Source organism: Equus przewalskii, chromosome 18, assembly GCF_037783145.1.
Source record: "Equus przewalskii isolate Varuska chromosome 18, EquPr2, whole genome shotgun sequence".
Lineage (NCBI taxonomy): Eukaryota > Metazoa > Chordata > Mammalia > Perissodactyla > Equidae > Equus > Equus przewalskii.
Window position 1 is genome coordinate 50158132 of NC_091848.1, and position 22013 is coordinate 50180144.

A 22013-nucleotide genomic window follows, 5' to 3' on the forward strand; every position below is an offset into this window, starting at 1 on the left:
GACTGGTAACGGCAATGAGAAATGAAAGAAAGCATCTTAGGTCTCCTTTCTTCCGAAGGGTCCTGGAGAAGTGACGTTCCTTCCCCTGCGGGTGGAGGGTGGAAGGAGTGGCTCCAGGGCTTCTGTCCAAAAGCTGACATTTATTGCAACAGTGCGCGTTGTCAGTGTAGTAACTTTGGAACATTTAGAAAAGTAGGAAGATGTTTCAACTCAATGGCAACCACTGTTTTTATTTGGCACATATCTTTACAGTCTTTATTCCTTTTTCTATTTAGGGTTGCTGCTATATAGTTGTTTTGGTGTATGCTTTTTTAAATAAAAGCTCATAATCATACTGCATCCACAATTTGGTATATAGAGTTTGCTTTTTCCATTAACCTTATAAGCATTTTCAATGCTAGTACAACTCTTCATAAACATTTAAATGAATACTTAATATTTTATCAATCACTTGTTCTGTAGTTTATTTAACCATTCTCCTATTGTTAGATTCAAAGCTTTTTTTCTTTTCTACTGAGGTGAATATCTTTGTAGGTAAATTCTTTTTCTATGTATCAGATTCACCTTATGCTCGATTCCTAAAAGTGAAATTACTAGGAAAGGATCATGAATTTTTTATAGTGTCTTGATACATATTCTAAATTAACTACTCGAAAGATTGCATCAATTTCCACCCTCTGGAGTGTGTGAGAACACACATCTTACCATGTGCAGTGGCTCCTTAGGATGCGGTTCTTTGGTGACACGGTTTTTCTTTTCTTAAACAGTTCCTTTTGCCAGTCTTTGAAATGTATCTGCTCTGGAATAAAGTTGGGAGAACATATGGGATGCCAGAAATAAGCAGCCCATCAGATATGGTGCTACTTTCTGCTGTAACCATGAAAGGAAGATAATTTACCTCACGTAGCCAGTTAATGATCTGTTGCTGGAAGGGAGAGGAAGGGAGCAGGGCATCGAAGGAAAGTTCTAAAACTACTGGAAATTAAACAAGCCACGTCTTGTGCCTTCCTAATTCTCTCGTACAGGGCTAAGCACACTGCAAGGGCCCAAGTGCCTACAGGGGCGATTTGCATTGCCTTGAACAGAGCTGCCCCACTCAGGGCTGTGGCTCCTTGCCCTTCAGCAGCCCACAGCCGGATGAGTCTAGGGGGGGTGTGACACACAGCGGGGTGAGATGCTTACTGCAGCCATTAGGCAAATGAAGACACGACCATCTGTTTCTCTTTCTACAGCAAGCCATGGACGTCATGGGCTTCCTTCCTGATGAGAAGTATGGATCCTATAAACTCGCTGGAGCCATCATGCACTTAGGAAACATGAAATTCAAACAGAAACCCAGAGCAGAGCAGGTGGAAGCAGATGGCACGGAAAGTAAGAATCCCTGTGACGATGTGGCGTGTACTCTGTTCAAATCCCTCACCCGGGCCTGCGGCCCTTTTCCTTGCAGTTGACCTCGCCCCTTGGTTTTAGGAAAATGTTGAAATTAATCAGCGATCTCCCTTGATTGCTGTTCCTCAAAATTCTTCTCTCAACCTCCATTTTGATGTGGAATCCTTTATCTCAGAATAAGCAGTGCTTAATTAATTATTGACGATGTCAGTAAATTTGCTAAACTTGGGTGATGCAGGATTGACCAAGACATAGCCTGCCTTCGGCACACAGGCTGTTGAGAAAAACCAAGAAGGGAGCAATGTACCATCAGATGGATTCAGTGACGTAATGGAGATGAGAACAAACATGGTTAGAATTCCAAAGGTGGAGTTTCTACTGGGTTGAGACCACAACAAAAATGTGTTTTTTATTCACCTTCAAAAAAATCTATAGTCTTGCCTGCTTACCAAAAAGATTTGAGGCATTTTACAAGAAATGATCTGTCTAGAACGATTATTAAAATAGAAAATCACAATTATGAAATGAAGGAAGCATAGTTAATATAATTATTTCCTTTAATGTTAAAATTCCTGGCAACTGAAACAAAAAGAAAAACCCATTCATTTGAATATTTCAACCAATGATTTTTTTAATTTTATGTTTTCAATTGTGGTAAAATATACGTAACATAAAATTTACCATTTTAACCATTTTTAAGTGTACAGGTCAGTAGCATTAAGTACCTTCACAGTGGTGTGCAAACATCACCACTATTCACTTCCAGAACTTTTCCAACATCCCACACTGAGACTCTGTACCTATTGAGCAATCACTCCCTATCACCCCCTTTCCTCACCCCTGACAGCAGTATCCTACTTTCTGTCTCTCTGAATCTGACTACTCTAGGAACTGACATTGAACCTGAAATCAGTTCTCTCACACGTTGCACAGCAAGCCAATCTCTGACATCGAGTGTCGTGGAAGAAAGTAGGAGTTTTATTATTGCAAAGCACTGAGCAAGAAGAATGGGCAGCTAACACTGAAATCCCAAATTCCCCAAAAAGCTAAAAGCAAGGGTTTTTATCTGGGGTTTTAGGTAGGGGAGGGGGAGCATACAGTCTGGCTGGTCGGAGCTTTTCTACCAGCCTGTTTGGCCTTGAGACTCCTTGCAGAGAGGAGGAGGAGATAATGAATCCAGGTGGTTGTCCTTGGTCATTTGTCTCCACCGCAGATAGCAGATTCTGGAGCCAGGGAGTAAGCAGGGAATGAGTGCTTTTGTTTTAACCCCATGTATGCTGGGTTTAATGTAGGGAAATGGATATCAGGGCTGGTATCAGTACCTCACGTAAATGGAATCACACAATATTTGTCCTTTTGTGACTGGCTTATTTCACTTACCGCAATGTCTTCAAGATTCATCCATGATGTAGTATGTATCAGAATTTCATTCCTATTTAAGGCTGAATAATATTCCATTGTGTATCTATTCCACATTTGGTTTATCCATTCATCCATTTATGGATACTTATATTGCTTCCACTTTTCACTGCTGTGAATGATGCTGCTCTGAACGTTGGTGTCCAAATATCTGCTCAAGTCCCTGCTTTCAAATCTTTTGTTTATGTGCCAGGAGTGAAATTGCTGCGTTAAATGGTAATTCTAGGTTTAAGTTTTTGAGGAAATACCATACTATTTTCCACAGTGGCTGCCCCATTTTACATTCCCAACAGCAATGTACAAGGTTTCCAATTTTTCCATATCTTCACCAATATTTGTTGTTTTCTGGGGTTTTTTGATAATAGCCATCCTAGTGGGTATGAGATGGTATCTCATTTTGGTTTTGATTTGCATTTCCCTAATGATTAGTGATGTTGAGTATCTTTTCATGGGCGTATTGGCCATTTGTATATCTTGTTTGGAGAAATATCTATTCTGGTCCTTTGTCCATTTTTGAATTGGGTTTTTTTGTTTTCATTATTCAACAAGTAATTTTTCACCTTTTATTTTATTTTTAATTTATTTTTCAATTATTTTATTGAGGTCACATTGGTTTATAATTGGTTTATTGTATAATTTCAGGTATACATTATTATATATAATTTTCTATATAGACTGCATCTTGCTCACCCCAAATAGTCTAGTTTTTAATCTGTCACCATACATATGTGCCCCTTTACCCTTTTGGCTCGCCCCACACCCCCTTCCCCTCTGGTAGCCACTAATCTGTCCTCTTTATACATGTGCTTGTTTATCTTCTCTGTATGAGTGAAATCATATGGTATTTGTCTTTCTCTAGCTGGCTTATTTTGCTTAACATAATACCCTCAAGTCCATCCATGTTGTTGCAAATGGGATGATTTTGTCTTTTTTATGGCTGAGTAGTATTCTGTTGTATATATATACACCATATCTTTTTTATCCATTCATCAGTCGATGGGCACTTGGGTTGCTCCCACATCTTGGCTATTGTGAATAATGCTGCAATGAACACAGGAGTGCAGAAGCCTCTTTGAATTGTTGATTTCAAGTTCTTTGAATAAATACCCAGTAATGGGATAGTTGGGTCGTATGGTATTTCTATTTTTAATTTTTTGAGAAATATTCATATTGTTTTCCATAGTGGCTGCACCAGTTTGCATTCCCACCAGCAGTGTCTGAAGGTTCCCTTTTCTCCACACCTTCTCCAACATTTGTTATTTTTTTGGCAAGTAGTTTTTGAGGTCAATATGTGCCTGTGCTGGGACTATTATTGATGCTGTGGATTTACCTGTGAATATGGTATCGTCCCTGTTCTGCCTGTCTAATGTGGTGGAGACAATAAATATATAAACAGACAAATATGCATGAAATTATAATTTAAAAAAAGCAGAGTAAAAGATTAAAGAGTAATAGGAGTTAGGGGTTTTTTGTAGATGAAGTGGTCAGAAGTTCCCTCAGAGAAGAGGACACGAGCACAGACGGGAATGAAGTGAGGGAGTGTTATCTGAAGATCCTGTAAACATCTTGTGATTCATACATATTAATATACACTTTTATGGCATCTTATTTTGCTGCTTTATTTTGTTTTTGTCATTATTTTCTTGCTTTTTCCATCTTTTGAAACAAAGTTTTTTGAAGAATTATTTTTATTAGAAAAATGAGGCATACTTATTAAAAAATCAGAAAACATAGATGAACAAATGAGGCACATAATCTCATCCAGTCTTGCTCGTGGTTCCTTCTCAGATTCTTTGATGGAGTGTCCTTGTTTTCCTTACTTCTAACTGCTATGGGGCTGCTGGCCTCAATCCTTGAGTCTTTCCTCTGCTCATTTCTTAGGTGATTATTTCAAACTCACCATGTATAGAATCGAGCTCTTCATCTCACCCTGCCCCTGCCACCAGCTCTTCATTTCTCAGTCTTCTTAATAAATGTCAGTTGGATTCTCCCAGTTGCCCTGACTGAGATCTTAGAGTCATCCTGAACTCCTCTCTTTCTTGTTGTGTCTACCTTTAAACATATGAAACCTCACAACTACTCACCAGGACCACGCCCACTGCCACCACTCAGTCCGAGCCACCGTTTCTTACCAGATTGTTGCCACAGCCTCCTTACTGGTCTCCTTGTCTCCACCCGTGTCCCGTTACCGATAGTGCTGCACGTGGCAGCCCGCGGTCATCCTTTCATAGTGTGTCAGTCCATGTTTTCTCTTCTGCTCTAGACTCACCATCTGAACTCAAAATACATCCCCAGTCCTCATCACAGCCTCCTTGTCCTCTTTGATACCTCTCCAAATCTCTCTCTAATCCCATCTCCTACTGTGATATTGTGATTTATAATAAAAAATTTATATTTGATGTTTCTCCGGTTGCTGGGAGAGAGCTCCTAAAACCCTTGGAATATCCTAAGAAGTGAGAGCAATAAAGGTGTTTTTTGGCTTTTTTTGAGGAGGATTAGCCTTGAGCTGACATTCATGCCCATCTTCCTCTGCTTTATATGTGGGATGCCTCCTGCAGCATGGCTTGATGAGCGGTGCGTAGGTCAGTGCCTGGGATCCATACCGGCAAACCCTGGGCTGCTGAAGCCCTGGGAGAGGAGAGGGAGCAGAGATTTAATCAACCAGGCCTATGTAATGAAGCTGCATAAAAACCCCAAAGGACAGGGTTGGGAGAACTCCTGGCTTGGTGAACACGTGAAGACTTAGGGAGAGTGGTGTTCCCGGAGAGGGCTTGGAAGCCTGGTGCCCCTTCCTCATGCCTTTCCCTTGGCATCACTTCCATCTGGCTGTTCCTGAGTTATATCCTTTTATAACGAACTGTTGATCTAGTTAGTAAAATGTTTCTCTCAGTTCTGTGAGCCTCTCACAAGTTAATTGAACTCGAGGAGGGGGTTGTCAGAACCTCTGATCTATAGCTGGTTGGTCGGTAGCCCAAGTGACAACGTGGGCTTGTGATTGGCTTCTAAGTGGGGGGTGGGGCTGGGGCTGCAGTATTGCAGGGCTGATCTCTTAACCTGTGAAATCTGATGCTATCCCAGGTAGATAGAGTCAGAACTGAGTTGAACTGTAGGATGCCCAGCTGGGGTGGCAGAATTGCTTGCTGTGGACTTCACCCCTGACCCCTGCCACAGGGATTGGGTACAGAACATTCACCCATCATTTCCCCTTCTCTCCATCCCCTCCACTCAGCCCCACTGGTCTCTTGGCTCTTCTGGGAGCATGACAGCACTCCTCTTGCTGGATGTTTTCCCTGACTCCTCTTTCTATGTGGAGCTCTCTTTTCCTGGGCATCCTCATGGCTTACTCCCTCACTTTATAGAGGTAACTTCTTGGATGTTACCTTATCAGAAAAGCCTTCCCTGACCACCCCCACCACTTTCCCATCACTCCCATCACATCCATCCCCTTACCCTGAAAATTTTTCTTCGTGTCATTCATTCAGCTATTTTTTTATTGACCGTCCTACCCCCCAATCCCCATCAGATGTAGACTCCGTAAGAGCAGGGACCTAATTTGGTGTGTTTACAGCTGTTTTTCTAGGTTTTAAAACAGTGCCTGGCACATAGTAGGAGATACTTATTTGTTAAATGAATCCTACCTACTCAGGAACGATCATTGTTAACACTACAGGATGAATCTTTTATGTCTTTTTCTAGCTGATTATGCACAGGTAACTTTTTAAAATAAAAAAATACGTGATTCCACTCTTTGTCTTGTTTCATTTAGATTTTTTCACTATATTATATGTGAACGTCTTTCATCTTTTCTGCAATATCCTTGTAGACGGCCACAAAAAATTCCAGTTTATGGATGTACCATAATTAACTTAAATATCTCTTATTATTGAATACTGAATTTTTTTCTAGATTTTTGCTATCATGGGCAAAGTTTTGATAAATATCCTTATAGATTCAAAAATATATATATTATTTTTTTTAATTTTAATTTTTATTTATTTATTTTTTTTAATTTTTTTTTCCTTTTTCTCCCCAAAGCCCCCCTGTACATAGTTGTATATTTATATTATTTTTTTAGAATGAACTTCTGGAAGTAATTTTTTCTCTTGAATTGTCCTATATTTTACAATTTACATTCCCATCAGTAGCATATGAGTGTGACTTTCTCATTAACTTCACCAGTATTAGCAGTGATCATTTTTCTCTTGCCAATTAGCTAGGTTTTGTTTTACATTTAAGTATTAATAAAGTTAATTTTTTTGTATGTTATTACCTGTTTGTATTTTTTCTTTCTTTTGGATTTTTATTTCTATACTTAGCCCATTTTTAAAATGGAGGTACTGTTTTGTTTTTTTTTTATTGATTTCTAAGGGCTCTTAATATATTAAGCTTCAACCATTTTTTCCCAGTTAATCATTTAGGAAGGAATTGAAGGGCTGGACAGATGGAGAAGAGGATGGAAAGGGGAGGACACCCAAACCTGAGGGGGCATCCTCACTTTTACCTCTTTCTGGAGTTCCACCCCCACATTTCTCCCCCTCTATGGCGTGTTCCTGGTGCCCTAAACTCTGCGTGGCTAAGCTCAGTGTATCATCTTCTTCCTCAAGTGATTTCTGTTGACTTTGCTCCTCGTATTCACGCTGCTGCTCCTCTCACTGCTCTCAGGCTGGAACCTCTCAGTCATGTTTCTCAGCCTCTCCTTTCCCTTTCCTGTTACGAGTTTAGACTGTAGGCACCTTGCACTTGGGTGTCTTGCAATGGGTTCACTTTGTCTGTACTCTTTCCACTCTGGTCTGTCTTGAATACTTCCACAAAGTTTGCTGTTCAGAAGCCTGACTCTAATTTTGCCATTTCTCTGCCCAAAGCTCCTTTTAACATTTCCCCATTCTTTAACTAATACCTTATAGTGACATCAGATGTCTTCTGTGAGCAGAAACCACTTGCTTCTCTCAGTTTATCACTCGGTCCCTGACTGCGTGGTCCAATCTGTCTTGTCTGACCATCGCCACTCTCTTCCGCCTCTGTGCCTTTGCATCATGCACTTCTGTTTCCCATGTTTGCCTATCAAACCGCTTCTCATCCATCAAGGCTCAGATCAAATGCTGTTTCTTTTCTGGAGCCTCCCTGGTCATTCAGTCCAGAAGGGATCTCTCCCTATTTCAGACTTCCCTAATGCTCGATTTCTTTGTCTCTCATGCAGTGTTTACTGACCTGATGTTTTCCCTGTGCTTTATTTACTATCGTGGATCATAAACTCCTTGATGCCCAGGATTCTTCTTGTTTAATCTGTCTTCTTACCACAGAATCTAGCACCAGCCCTTGCACACAGCAAGTGCTCAGTAAACTTTGTTCAATAAATTAACAAAATATGCACAGCTCGAAAATCATATTCTAACCCCACCTAAAAGACTAATTGAATGTCATTGTCATAACCCCTCTTTCAGATTAGCCGGATTGTGGATTGACAAAACTGAATTTTTTTCCTTTCTTTATATCTGGTTATTTACAGATGGGACTGAACTGGGATAGAATTCTAAAGTTCGAAAGGACTGTCTTTGGTTTTTCTTGCACTCCTTTTTTCCTTGCCTGTTCTCAGGTGAGGTCAGACCTTGTTGTCTCCATCTTCTTGACTTCACAATGTACTTATGAAACCTGGGTACCGTTCTCCAAAGGGTAGTTCTCAAACTTGGCTGTACTTCAGATTCACCCGAGGAGCTTTTAAATTTTGGAGGCTCAGGCCTCACACAGACCAAAGAAAACCAAGCTCTGGGGATGGATGCTGACATCAGTGTTTGCTTTTACAACATGCCAGGGTACCCCAGTGTGTGGCCAAGGTTGAGGACCACTGTAATAAGGTCTCTTCTTTATGTGAGGTTTTATATAAGATCTTTATATAACGAACAAACAATAAGGTTTGTTCTCAAACCTTCATGTGTATCAGAATCTCCTGGGGAACATGATGAATATAGGCCCAGACCCTAACCTCTGTCAGCAAGCCCAGTCCGTTGTGCCTTTATTAGCTTTCCAGGCTATTCTCATCCACACTAACATTTGAGAACCTCTTCTCTGGCTACATGTTACCTCTCCCAGATAAGATCACACAGCTCAGTTCAAATCCATAGCTTTGTTCACAAAGTCCTGAGGGAATGATGTATATTGATGGGAATTTCATAAAGCCTCTTTTGGGAACACATCAGGTCACAGGATGAAAACGTGTCTGCAGACATTACTTATTCACAGTAGCATCTCCTGAAGGCCTGATGGACATTTATTCATAGATTTAAACTATTTTCATCTTTGTTGTAAAATTATAAACTTTTAGTGCAAATGAAGTAATTTATTTTTTGGAACATGATAACCACTATTGTTTTCTTTCCAAAAAAAGATGGAGAACACATGTAATGTATAATATACACCTGTGGGATACATCCAAGGCATACTAGTCCTGTCTGTCGGTACTTGGATGTCTCTGGAGTGGGTGAGAAATAATTCCGTAAAGTTGGATGCTGCTTCTCTTAGAGCTGAAAGTGGGGTATTGCACAGAGGATATGGGTTTCCTTTGTTCATGGATAAAAATAGACTTCAAGGACTCTTCTTAACATTGGAAAAAGGATGTATGACTTTGAGACTATTATTACCTGTATTGTCCGTCCGCATGATTTCAAAGCTTAGAAAACCCACTCCTGTCTTTTTTTCCTGGACAGATCCCGTGGAATTGTTCCTTTTTCACATTGTTGGTTGCTAGCCATCTCCACTCAGCTTCATCAGGCATGTTGCATTTCTCTCTTTCTTTTAAATATTTTCAGTCTGGGTTAGGTGCCCTCTAAAGTCCTTTCCAGGTCAAAAAGTCTGTGGTTCTGACCCACTAGATTCTCAACTTGTAGTAATGAGGTTTTTGTCTCCAAACTCGGCACTCTTAGCAGGCATACCTCTGCTCTATTTTTGACTTTTCCATTTATTTTCCCAAACAAGCTTTGAATTTTGGAGGGTTTCATAGCAGCTGAGTACCCAGGCCATTATCGCTGACCTAGAGTAGGTGTGTAGCTTGCGGAAATGTGTGTATAATATATATTGATTTTAGTTAACAAGAAAAGCAAACGTAACAAGCTTTTTAAGGCTTTCTGAAAATTTTAAAGGCCCACAAAAAGGAAATGGCTATCATGAGTACAAATGACATGTAGCTCTCTAATTGAGTTTGGTTTTTACTTTATTCTCTGTTTGTGGTTATTGCTCAGGAAATTTTGGACTTCTGCTTGGCAAAGGAAGGAAAAACTGCATTTCCTTCTATTACTAGACATTATTTTACAGAGTGACTGCATCAGCTATACTAGGATGTCTCAGGATTCATTTAAAATGGAAGACATAGCAGAGAAGTTTCAGATGAGTGAAATATTTCTTTTGTTTGATAACTGAAGAAATCTACAATGTGGGATGTTCTTGTAACTTTTTGCCTGTGGCATTTCTTTTGTCCTTGTAATGTTTTAGCACACGATGTGATGCACACCTATTTCCTTTTCCTTCTGATAACACTCATTCTTCTCGCCTTCTTTCCTCAGAAGATGGAAGCACTGTTTGATACAATTGTGTGGGTTGCAAGTATTCTTGTTGGACAGCAGAGGGCACTATGGAACAAGCAGAGACTTCACAGGAGGAGGAAAGGTTTTTGATAGGTACTGGGCCAGCATTCTGGCTTCTGTTGGTTGGTCATTGTCTTGAATTATCAAACTATGTGGCCAAAGTCTCTGTTCGTTGAAAGAGTCCACAAGTATATACATAGAAGGTAAAAATAGGCAAATAATAAAGATGAGATTTTCCATGTCCTTTAAATAAATGTTTCTTTTTAGAAGAGGGCCAGTATCAAGAAATAGATTCTTTTTTAATTTGAACTGTAATTCACATACCGTAAAATTAATCCTTTTAAAGCATACAATTCAGTGAGTTTTAGTGTATTCACAATGTTGTGTAACCATCTGCACTATCTAATTCCAGAACATTTCATTACTCCAAAAAGAAATCCTGTACCCGGTAGTAGTTACTCCCCATTCCTTTCTCTACCCAGCCCCTGGCAACCACAAATCTACTTTCTGTCCCTATAGATTTGCCTATTCTGGACAGTTCATATAAATGGAATCATACAACACGTGGCCTTTTGTGTCTGGCTCCTTTCATTTAGCATAATGGTTTCAAGTTTCATCCATGTTGTAGCATACATCAGTATTTCACTCCTTTTTATGGCTGAATAATATTCCGTTGTGTTTATATACCACATTTTGTTTATCCATTCATCAGTTGATGGACATTTGTATTTTTTCCACTTTTTGACCATTACGAATGATGCTACTAGGAACATTTGTGTGCAACGTTTTTGTGTGAGCATGTTTTCATTTCTATTGGGTATATGCCTAGGAGTGGAATTTCTGTGTCCTATAGTAACTCTGTGTTTAACTTTTGAGTAGCTGCCAAATTGTTTTCCATAGTGGCTGTACCAGCAATGTATGTTACATTCCTACCAGGAATGTATAAGGGTTCCAATTTCTCCACATCTTTGCCAACAGTTGCTATTGTCTGTCTTTTTGATTATAGCCATTGTAGTGGGTGTGAAGTGGCATTTCATTGTGGTTTTGATTTGCGTTTCCAAGAAATAAAGTCTTTTAAACATTTAGAATTCAGGCATTTATTTCAAAACTACAATCTACCTTACTGTATCAGTCTAAACACACATCCTTCAGTCTGCTGGGTAGTCTATTTGGCTATAATGGAATGAATTTTAACAGTGTTTTTCTCTCCCCTCTCGCCCCTCCTCCCTCCCCTCCCCTTTCCCCCTTTCCCCCTTTCCCTCCTTCCTTTCTTCTGACCAGGTGCTGACAAAGCTGCTTTCCTCATGGGCATTAACTCCTCTGAGTTGGTGAAGGGCTTGATCCAGCCTAGAATCAAAGTTGGTAATGAATATGTCACTAGAGGTCAAAATGTAAAGCAGGTAAGGTGATATTTCAAGAGTATTATGATTCTGTGATCTTGTAATAATTGTATACATATTGTACTTGTATATTTTTCAACTTCTGATGATATCTGCAACAAGAGCTTCTATAAAAAAAGCAAAAAAAAGGCTACTATGATGAGTATTCCAAATGTTTTCATTTGTGATACATCCCACAGCAAATGCCCTTGTGTTAAGAGTCTTTCTGGTCTGAAACATAACATTTTGACAGTTTCCCTTAGGTAACAAGTCTTTTTGCAGATGCAGGCAAGCCCTTTGCTTGTGATCAACGTCTTTGTTGTCCAGCTAAAAAGCTGTCAAAGCTAACGGTTCCTGATGTGAATAAAATTGGCAAATTTGCATTCTTTGCCTATTTAGAATATTGACTTTTTAGAGTAACACATTAGTTGAGAATGGGTCTCAGAACACACTGAAGCTAGTATTTGAAGGGAGGGGGACTGAGAACAGAGATGAGAAATGGAAGGTCACATAGCTTTGCTCGGCATCCAGGAGAATGTCTTCATGGTAGGATAGCAAGTGCTCTGAGGACTGCTGATCTGAATAAATATTCCCAGGCTGCTGGGTACTGAGCCCATCTAAGCATGCTAGTGCATTTCAAAGTAATAGTAATTTGCATCTGTAAGATGTGTTAGTCAGTATGAGAGAGGCTGTGCTGCAGTGGCACATACACACTAGAATCTCAGGGACAACAAAATAAACATTTAATTCTTCTCACACCAAGCCCAGTACAGACTGGACAGCCTTGTTCCCTTCTGTAGTTAGCCCACCTGGAGGACACAGCCTCCCAAACTGCTGCTGCACGAGGGGAGAAGATAACTTGTGGAGCAGGTGCACCCACCTTAGCTGCTGGAACTAGAGGTGCTATCGCTTGCACTAATAGTCTATCAGTGAGAGTTAGTCAGATTATCCCCGTAGCTACAGGGAGCTGAGGCATGCAGTCTTTCTGGAGAGAGAAAATGCTAACATCACATACAATATGTGCAAAGTATTCATAGATATCACCTCCTTCCATTCTTACAACAGTACCCAGAGGTAAGCAGGGCAGCAATACTTATCATCTGTCTTTCCAGTGGAGGAAACTGAGTCAGGAAACATAAGCAACATTCCAGAGGACGCACAGCGAGTCTTCAGGCGATATTTAGTCTTCCTCTATATGCATCCTGAATCCGAAAAAGAGACAGACAAATGTACGAATGTGTGGTGGAAGACAGTTATTTTGACTACAATAAACTCTATTTCCTTTGGCACATCAAGGTATCTGATGTGACTATGTTACTTAAAACATTTCAATAAGTAATCAAAATCAATGTCCTGGTTGAGCTTACCCTCTATAAATCATTAACTCTGCTTCCACCATAATGCCAACTGTACCGAAAGAACTTCCTTACAGTGTTGGTCCTCCCTGGTAATCTGAGCTCCTCGAGGCGGGGACTGTGTCTAATTTATCTTAGCACCCTCGGCACTTAGCACAGTGCCCTGCAAGCTGTAGGTACTCCATAAATGTTAAAATGAACTAAATCGAGCTGAACTTGAACCGTGATCAGCAGGACAGGTATTTGAGCTGTTTCTTGGTAGTGAGGTTAGATGTATTTGGTAGTTTCTTGCTTTTTAAGACATTCACCACCACATGCATGCATGACATGCTATGATTACAGAACAAGGACTTTCTCTGTATAAAACTAATGAGCCCATAAGAGGACTGAAATCAAACCTTCTCCTCTTTAATCCTGTGTTCTCTGGGACTGAGTTACCATGCCAGCCTTTACTATAATAGAACCAGCGAAGCAAGCTAATATATTATTATTCAACATTAAAAGAAAAAAAACCCCTCGTCCTCCAACCTCTCTCCCTCTCTCTCTGTCTGTTCCTCCCTTTCCTGGAGATGTAGTAAGAAAGCACACTGTAAGGCTTTTCTTTTCATAGGAATTTTAATGACTTTATAGAGACAATTGCCATTGCTAAGAATAGAGATGTATATGCTCTGTTGATGACAATTGCAAAAGATGGCAAAAATTCTTGCAGTGTTAACACTCTATACAAAATTTAGTTCTAGCTCTAATGCTAACTAACTCTGGGACCTCAGTCAAATACCTTCATCTCTCTGAGCATCCCAATGAAGAGGTTGAATTTCTTTGTGTGTCTCACTGGAGGGGTGATTGGCACCTAAATAAAACACTTCTTCATGTTAGAGAGTGTCCTGCACATTGTAGGAGATTTTGCATCCCTGCTCCCTAAATGCCAGTAGCATCCTCAGTCATTATGACAACCGGAAGATGCCCTCCCTCCTTCCAAAGGCACTCCTCCTCTGGGGGAGGTACCACCCCATGTTGAGAGCCACTCTACATGGTTATCAAGACTGAGGTTCTTCAGGTCTAGTTTTTTATGGTTCCATGAAAGTTCTAACTATGCTTTTTAGAAATTTATTTTAATTTAAAAAGATTAATAATAATAATAATGTGTAGTCATTGAGTACTTACTATGGGTGGCATGCTAAGTGCTCTGTATGGATATCTCATGCAATTGAGCAGCAAGCCTGAAAAATTGCTCTTATTTATATTTCCATTTTATACTTAAAGACAGTGAACCTTACAAAGATTCATGACTCAAAGTAACATAGCGAGTAAATACTGGAGTGAGGATGAGGAAGTGATAAAAGTGGGAGGAGGATGGGAAAAGGAGAGCTAACATTTACTAGATACTAACTGCCAAATGTTGTGCGATGTATATTTACATCCTTGGTCTCGCTGCATCTCTCCCAACAACCCTGAGATATGCATATTTTAATATTGTTATTTTATAGCTGCGAAAGGCAGGAATCAAAGTGATTAAAACTATGGTTCTTTGATTCCACTTCTTTGTTTGTTTTTGTTTTTTCTCTTATGTACTATTTCTGCTTGGTAATCAAAACCTTCTGTGAGCTAAGACACAGGTCTACTTAGTCCCTGAAAAGTGAATGTGTAGGTTTAGATGCTGCATTCCTCCTTCATTGGACAGAAAATGATTAGGATGATGAATTAGTGGGCAGTTTATTGGCTTGGTTTCATTCATTCATGCAGCAGACAGCCTGCCCTCTATTTCTGCCTCTGCCTACATCTTCAGGCTTTCTTCCTGTGTTTTTCACTCCTCCCTACCCCTGGCCACACGGTTTCTCTCCCACTCCCAATTCTCAAGTATTTAGGGAAGTACAAGGGGGTGAGCAAGTTAGTCATGTTCTTTTTAAAGTTTCAAAGTGACTGCTGTGGACAGCGAGTGATTTCCTTGGTGCTTTAGAGGACTAAAATCATTCCTGGTGCTTTATTTGTGCGGGTGTGCTCTTGACGCCGAGAATAAAAAACTGTGATGCCATCCGGCTTATGGATTGCTGTGGAAATGACTCGAGATAACTGATCAGAGAGTGGATGACTCATAACTAAATCACCACCAGACACCAACTGGCTCCTGCTGCGGTCTCTCTCCTGGGCAGCCGAAGGATGGATGCTATAGGCCGATTTTAAATGTTAAGTGGTTGGAGCACATTATACTTCCAGGCTTGGAGAATGTCCAGCTGAAATTCACTCCTACTGGGAGTCTGTCAGAAACCTGCTACTACAGCAGCCACTTCGCATCACGGAAGCAGGATCTGCACTCCTGCAGCAGCATCCAGGCGCAGAGGTTGGAGCTCTCCCCAGGAGAGTATGTTAGAATCTCTGCCGCACACCTCCAGGGAGAGGAAATGCAGCCTGAGTTCTACGCTAGGAGAATCTGAGTCAGAATGATGCACTAAGTTGCTATTCTCCCTACAGGGAGTTGAGAGCAGCACTGGGAACTAATATAATAAAGAAGATGGAAGCTGAGGCTAGAAAGAAACTTCTAGAGTGTAATTCAGGTGAAGATACTGCAGCCCAGGGAGGTTAAGTCACTCGCCAAAGGCTGCAAAATATATTAGCAGCAGCAACAGCAGCAGCAGGAAAAGGGCTAGAGAGTCCAGATTCTTAACCTCTCTACCAGTACTAATCAAACTGTACGTACACAGGCATCAGTGGGGGATGGTGTTAGAGTGCAAATGCTGATTCACAGGCCTGGGACCACTTGCTGAGATCCTGAGAGTCAGCATCTTTAACAAGCTCCCAGGGGACACTGATGCTGCAGTCTTGGGACCAGACTCTGATCAGCGAGGCTTTAGAGCACATGTCCACCCTACCCCAGAGTGTTTGGTCCTTTGGTAATAGGAACGGGATTTCTCTCTCAGGATGATCTGTAGGGAAGCACCAGACTAGCTCACCTCCTTCCCCCGCCTCTCTTCCCCTCTCCTTCTCTCTCCCTCCTTTCTGCTTTTCTTCCCTTCCTTGCTTCTTCCCTTTCTCTGTTTTCAGCAGCATGCTAGAACCACAGAAAGTCAATAAATATATCCTGATTTTACTAGAAGGTGGTTGCTGATGGAGAATGCCCAGAATTAAAATGCACACTGCTGTCAGACGAAGGAGTGCTTTCAATGTGATTTCCAGGTGACCTATGCTGTTGGTGCCCTGTCCAAGTCCATATATGAAAGGATGTTCAAGTGGCTGGTGGCACGTATGAACAGAGCCCTGGATGCCAAGCTGTCAAGGCGGTTCTTCATTGGCATTCTTGACATTACTGGTTTTGAAATCCTTGATGTAAGTATATCTGGTAAGAATGAGGTCAATGCGTATTTACAAGATTAGAAAATGTGAACTGAACGTCAGAAAATGTAGTCAAAGCAAATGAAATTCATTCTGTGCAAACCTTAAGAGCTACTTTGGTTGGAAAAGAGCTATTATTAATATGAAAAAATAACAATAATAACTATTATAATTAATAATATGAACAGATTAATTCAGCCTTAAATAAAATTAAATATAGGTAAAGGAATCTTTTGTGATTTTGAATTTTAATATCATGTTATTTTATTGTAATAATCTTTAGTTTGTGGATGTATCTGAGGGAGGTAAGAATTTAATTGAGCATTTGTTATTTGTTGGGTCTATTTACATCATATGGTAGTGGTTATTGTTTTCTCTCTACCGTTCATTTCTCCAAGTGGACCTCAATTTTATTTTATTTTATTTTTTTATTGAAGTATATTTGACAATTAAAAAATGTATATGTTTAAGGTGTACAATTTGATGATTTGATACACATATACAGTCATGAAATAATCACCACAATCAAGCAATTAATATGTCCACAAGTCAGAGAATTACTATTTTCTCAATTTCTTTTTCTCTCTCTTCCCACCTCTTCACATCTTTGAAGTATAACAGCCTTGAGCAACTTTGCATTAATTTTACCAATGAAAAATTACAACAGTTCTTCAATCAGCACATGTTTGTTCTGAAGCAAGAGGAGTACAGGAAAGAAGGCATTGACTGGGTGCCCATTGACTTTGATCTGGGTTTGCAAGCCTGCATAGATCTCGTTGAGAAGGTAATGCATGTTTTTCTCCTTGTCTGTTTTCATTTAAGGAGAGTTGTCCCTACTTGCCATGTTGATCCATGTCAGGACGCAGGCTCCGTCAGTCCTGGGGATGGGAAATGGGGCAGGAGAGCTCTGCACATTTTCTCTTAATGGTCTTCGTGTGCAGCACCCGTGGCATCCTCACTAAACTCTCGCGTCAGTTAGCCCATTCCATCATCCTTAACGCAGGCTGTCGCCAGGCATTTGCTGCTTATGCATGGCCTCCACCGTTAATGCATGAGGAAACTTGTCGAGATTAAAAATGGTCATGCTCTTGACTGGAAAAACACAGAGCTGAAAATATGAGCACTGTAGGGCCTGGCTGATTAACATAAGGTGAATGAGTAGACCCAGAGCTGCTTAATGAAATTTGGCAAATTAGCATGCAAACAAACAAGTGCCATAAATCCTCAAGGCCACTATCTTGCCGGATGTAGTTTGTTCATTTAATTGGACAAGTACCAGTTAGTTTAAGTAATTTATGACAATACTTCATGGCTTATTAGTAAATTAGCTGCAGTGTATGTTTTCTGAGTTCAGCGATGTTCCCATATTCGGACATCCTTCCGTGTGCTCTGGGAGAGATGAACCAGGTTTGCCGGGGGGATTCAGCTTGGCCTTTCCTGTGGCTTTGTCCACGGGAGCAAGCATGGCGGCGTGTTGGCAGCTCCGTGCCTCTGTGTCCTGCCTGACCATGGGTTGCAGTGAATTCTGCAGACAGGTCTGGCAGGACCCCGGCCTACTGGTTTTAGCATTTTGAATGCTCTCTTCAGCACTGCTGTCACATTTGATTCTCAACAACCCTGTCAGGAAGGGGCTAGGGTGACCGACCTCTCACTGTCCTTTGCAGGCTTCAGAGTTTATCAATCAGTGTCCTATCAATTTTATTTATTAGGCTTTAGGTGAAACTAAATCTTCCTTGAAAATAGCCCTTGTTCCTCACAGAAGTGGATGTCACATTGATTTTATTTATTTTAGAACCAGCGAACTTCCTGAGGGGAGGACAGACATTTAAAAAATAATGAAAATGAACCAACTTGTGAGCTGATTAAAAAAAACAAATAAAAATAATGACCCAACCGTGATCTGGTCAATGCTAGCTGGCATTATGAAAGCTGTACTTTTCTGATTAGAAATGAAACAAAAGAACTGGAGCTCCTTAGAGGGACAGATTTACCTTCTGGCAATTGTCACCTGTAATATCTACTCACACTGATAGGGCATGACACTGTTTTCAGGCAGGAAGGTGGCACATAGACGTTCTTCAGAGCCTGATAGGTCTGTGAATGTTACTGATTTTTAGTGGATCTGAAGCCTATGGTCTCATTTATGCCAATCTCAGTCATTCCAAATAACCCACTAGCAACATGGATGTAATTTCCTGTTGCATTTTCTATTGACGTGATAAAATGAGAAAAAAAAACCTGACCAGATGGTAGAGGAAAAGATAAGTCTGGTTTCCTATGAATGATTTCAAAGATATCGAGGTCAGGTAAATGAGGAACACCAAAACCTTTCTTTAAATAATTCTGTATTTTGAAAAGATCATGGTGTTTGTTCGGGCTACGTGATGAAAAATTGTAGTAAATATTAATGATCAAAATTGTTCCTTGAGATAGAATGAATCATGGGAAGTTTTCAAAGTTTGAAAGAACTAAAATACATCAATATGTGTAAAATGTCTGACAGCAAGCATCTGTGTGTGCATATGTAAAGAGAAGAGATTTTCGTACATAAAAGTTTTGTATTTTTAACTTTACAAAAAAGTTTCTATCGAACTGAAAAAAGGTATTTTAAGACCAACGTTAATTGTTAATCTGGTCTTCAAGCATTCAGTGACCTCCTTCTATGTCTATATGAAGAAAAAAAATCTATTACAGGATTAGCTCACACTTACTTCCTTACTTGAAATATTCTAGTTTGTTTAGAACTTGAGCATTAATAATTTACATGTTAAAGCATTAACATATGATTACATATTTATGGTTTTACATAGGTATTGGTGAAGAGATTATTTCTATTATTTTTTTAAACAACTACATCCAAAATTATACATTTGGAAACTTGTCCCTTCAGCGTGGTCCCCTGGAGAGGCTATTCTCCAATAACTCAGCCCTTTTTGGAAAAGTCCCTCACAGGGTGGGGATTAGGAAAGGTTTTAGAGTTTTGCAAGTGTTGAGAGAAAATTAACTTCAATACTGACCATCTTACCTGTTTTTGAGTCCAAACTACATGTATTACCTAACTTGATGACATTTTTCAGCTTATTTGTCCAACTTGGCCTGAATAAACTTTGTTTCTACACAATGCTACATGGTCAGACAACAGGAAGTCTCCATGAGCCAGTAGTCAACGGTGTCAGACATCCCAAAGAAGCTTCTAAAATACTTTAAATCCTGGTAGCATCTTGGCAATAAATGGTGTTGCCTCCCAAGTGGGGTTCTTTGGATGTGTTAAGTCTGGTGTCTTTATTATAAAATTAATCACATTAATATCTAGTTATCTCTTGTACATGTGTGAATGTTTTCTTTAAACGTATAACTCCATGCTTTTTTGTTCTCAACTCTTACTTTCTGCCATTCTACTGCCCACAGCAAAGCAGCCCAGGTCCCAGAGCTCACACCCACGTGTCTTAGTGTTCACTTGTCAATTACTTAACAGGAATGTCCTGAGGACGTAGATTTTAGTCACCTCGGGACCTACTGTGCTCAGGGTTGTGAGAAATGCAAACCAGAGGCATTATCCTGGCACTCAAGGTACTTAGGGTATGATTGGAAAAATGTATTGGTGAAGAGATCAAAACTTTTACCAGTTTTTTAAATTAAACAAGCAAGTACATTTATTTAGCAACTACTTGTTTTGACCACTTTTTTGTCACTCCATTGATGAGGGAGGGATTCCTGTAGTAGTGTTATGGGGATGGCTGGACGTATGACACCTGGCACTGGACAGACGAGATTGACAGCAGCTTATTCGTCACATATACTCACAGCCTTGGGGAGGAGGACGCTGCATGCCTTGCGGGGCCATGGTATTTGTACTCGGGAGCAGAAGGAATAAACAGGGGCTGTGGGAAGCAGGCTTTGTAGGAATAATAGGGTGAGGCGGCCTTTGATTCCCACTAGAGGAGTGATTGGCTTGTTTGAATAATTCCATGGCTGGCAGAAACAGAGCCCATTACTCGAGGATGAGCAGGCACTGTGCCTGGTCCCATGGTAAGGAGGTTTGTCTGGCTAGGGGATCTGACCCACAGGAGCACAGCGGGGAGGGGAACTTGTGATTAGGTCATCTGAGGCCCTCCTGGTTTTCCCCTGATGTCAAGGCACACCTAATGTTGAGCCTGAATTTTAGGCCTAATGCCACACTACTGTGTATAAGACTGAATTAAGTGCTGTAGAAAACTTAAGCATTTGTGATAAATATGACTTGCCTTAGGAAGCATGCAGTCAAGTAGGAGATTTGTAGGTCTAATAAATGTAAAAATATGTGTCGGTGTAAATGCAGTAAATGCTCAAAGGCCCATTGAACTCAGATGAGCAGAGGTCACCTCTGCCTGCAGGAATCTATGAAGGCATGGTGGGAAGTGGGTAAAATTTCAGCTAGATCTTAAGACATGGATATGATTTCAGCAGGTGAAGAGAGGAAGATGGTGAGCAGGTGGAGGGATTGGCAAGAGCAAAGGCCTAGAGACAGGAAACGAGGACATGTCCTGAAATGTTAGGTCATCTAGTTAGAGCTTAGAACATACAGATGGAAGTAGCTAGAAGTACAAAAACAGGGTCAGACTGTGAAGGGATTTTAATGAATTTATACCTTATTTTTAGGCAATGGGGAACCAGAGGGTTCTATACCGAGCAACGGAGTAGTCAGAGCAGCTTGTGTTTAATCTGGTGGTTTTGCGTATGGTGTCTGGGCTGGGAGGAAAGGCTCAGGTTAAGGCAGTTAGGAAACTGCTATAGCAGTCCAGGTGAGATTGAGAGAGGTCCTGAATCAGGGCAGCAGAAATGGAAATAGTAAGAAAGTGACAGATGTAAAAGAGAGGAAGGCAGAACTGATAATATTTGAAGAGGGAGAGGTTAGATCACTGAAGTTCTGAGTCAGGTCAACTGACTCAAACCATCTACTGTGCAATATAGGACAATTGATACTACGGGGCAGAATATAATTACTTTTTTCCCTGACCTATTTGGAAATTAATTTGCCAGAGGGCCTCATATTTCTTAGAAGCTTTACACCTCCACAGCACTGGAGAAATGGAGAAGACCCTGAAGAAATAGTGTTTTTCCCTCCTCAGCGATTTAGTTGCTACATTTTGAGCTATGACATCTACTTGCTTTACATAAAACTTCCAGTCATCCCCAAATAGAAGTTGGCTTCACTGGCGTCCCAGGGTAATGGCAGTCCTCATGTATTGGAGGTGGCTCTGCTCAAAATGGGGGCTGCTGCTCTTGGTGAATTTGCCACAACCTTGTTGTTAACAGACACCATCCCAGGAGGTGCTTAAACGTTTAAATGATGCATTCAAGCTTTCATTGAGGGTCCACGATAGGTATGGCGGGAAAACATGTGGTACAAGATGGAGTCCCTGCCTCCAAGACCTTGTCCTCCTTGTCCTCCTTCTTATTTCTTACTTTTCCAAGAACCCAAAAGGTCAATGCTGCCAGGAGCAAAAAAGGTGTTGGTTTCACTTAGGATATTTTGTCCTCACTTAGAGCACTTCACAAATTCACTCACTGCATCATTCCCCACCTAGATG

The 22013-nt window shown here is 40.5% G+C and overlaps 1 protein-coding gene across 1 annotated transcript in view; it reads left to right on the forward strand.

Moving 5' to 3' along the window:
* The window catches only part of MYH15 (myosin heavy chain 15), a 132163-nt gene that overhangs the window by 26680 nt on the left and 83470 nt on the right, over positions 1 to 22013 (forward strand). The window contains exons 11-14 of the mRNA XM_070582795.1: positions 1233 to 1371; positions 11664 to 11782; positions 16288 to 16437; positions 17057 to 17227. Coding sequence (XP_070438896.1) covers positions 1233 to 1371; positions 11664 to 11782; positions 16288 to 16437; positions 17057 to 17227 — 579 coding nt within the window. The remainder of the gene's footprint in view (positions 1 to 1232; positions 1372 to 11663; positions 11783 to 16287; positions 16438 to 17056; positions 17228 to 22013) is intronic.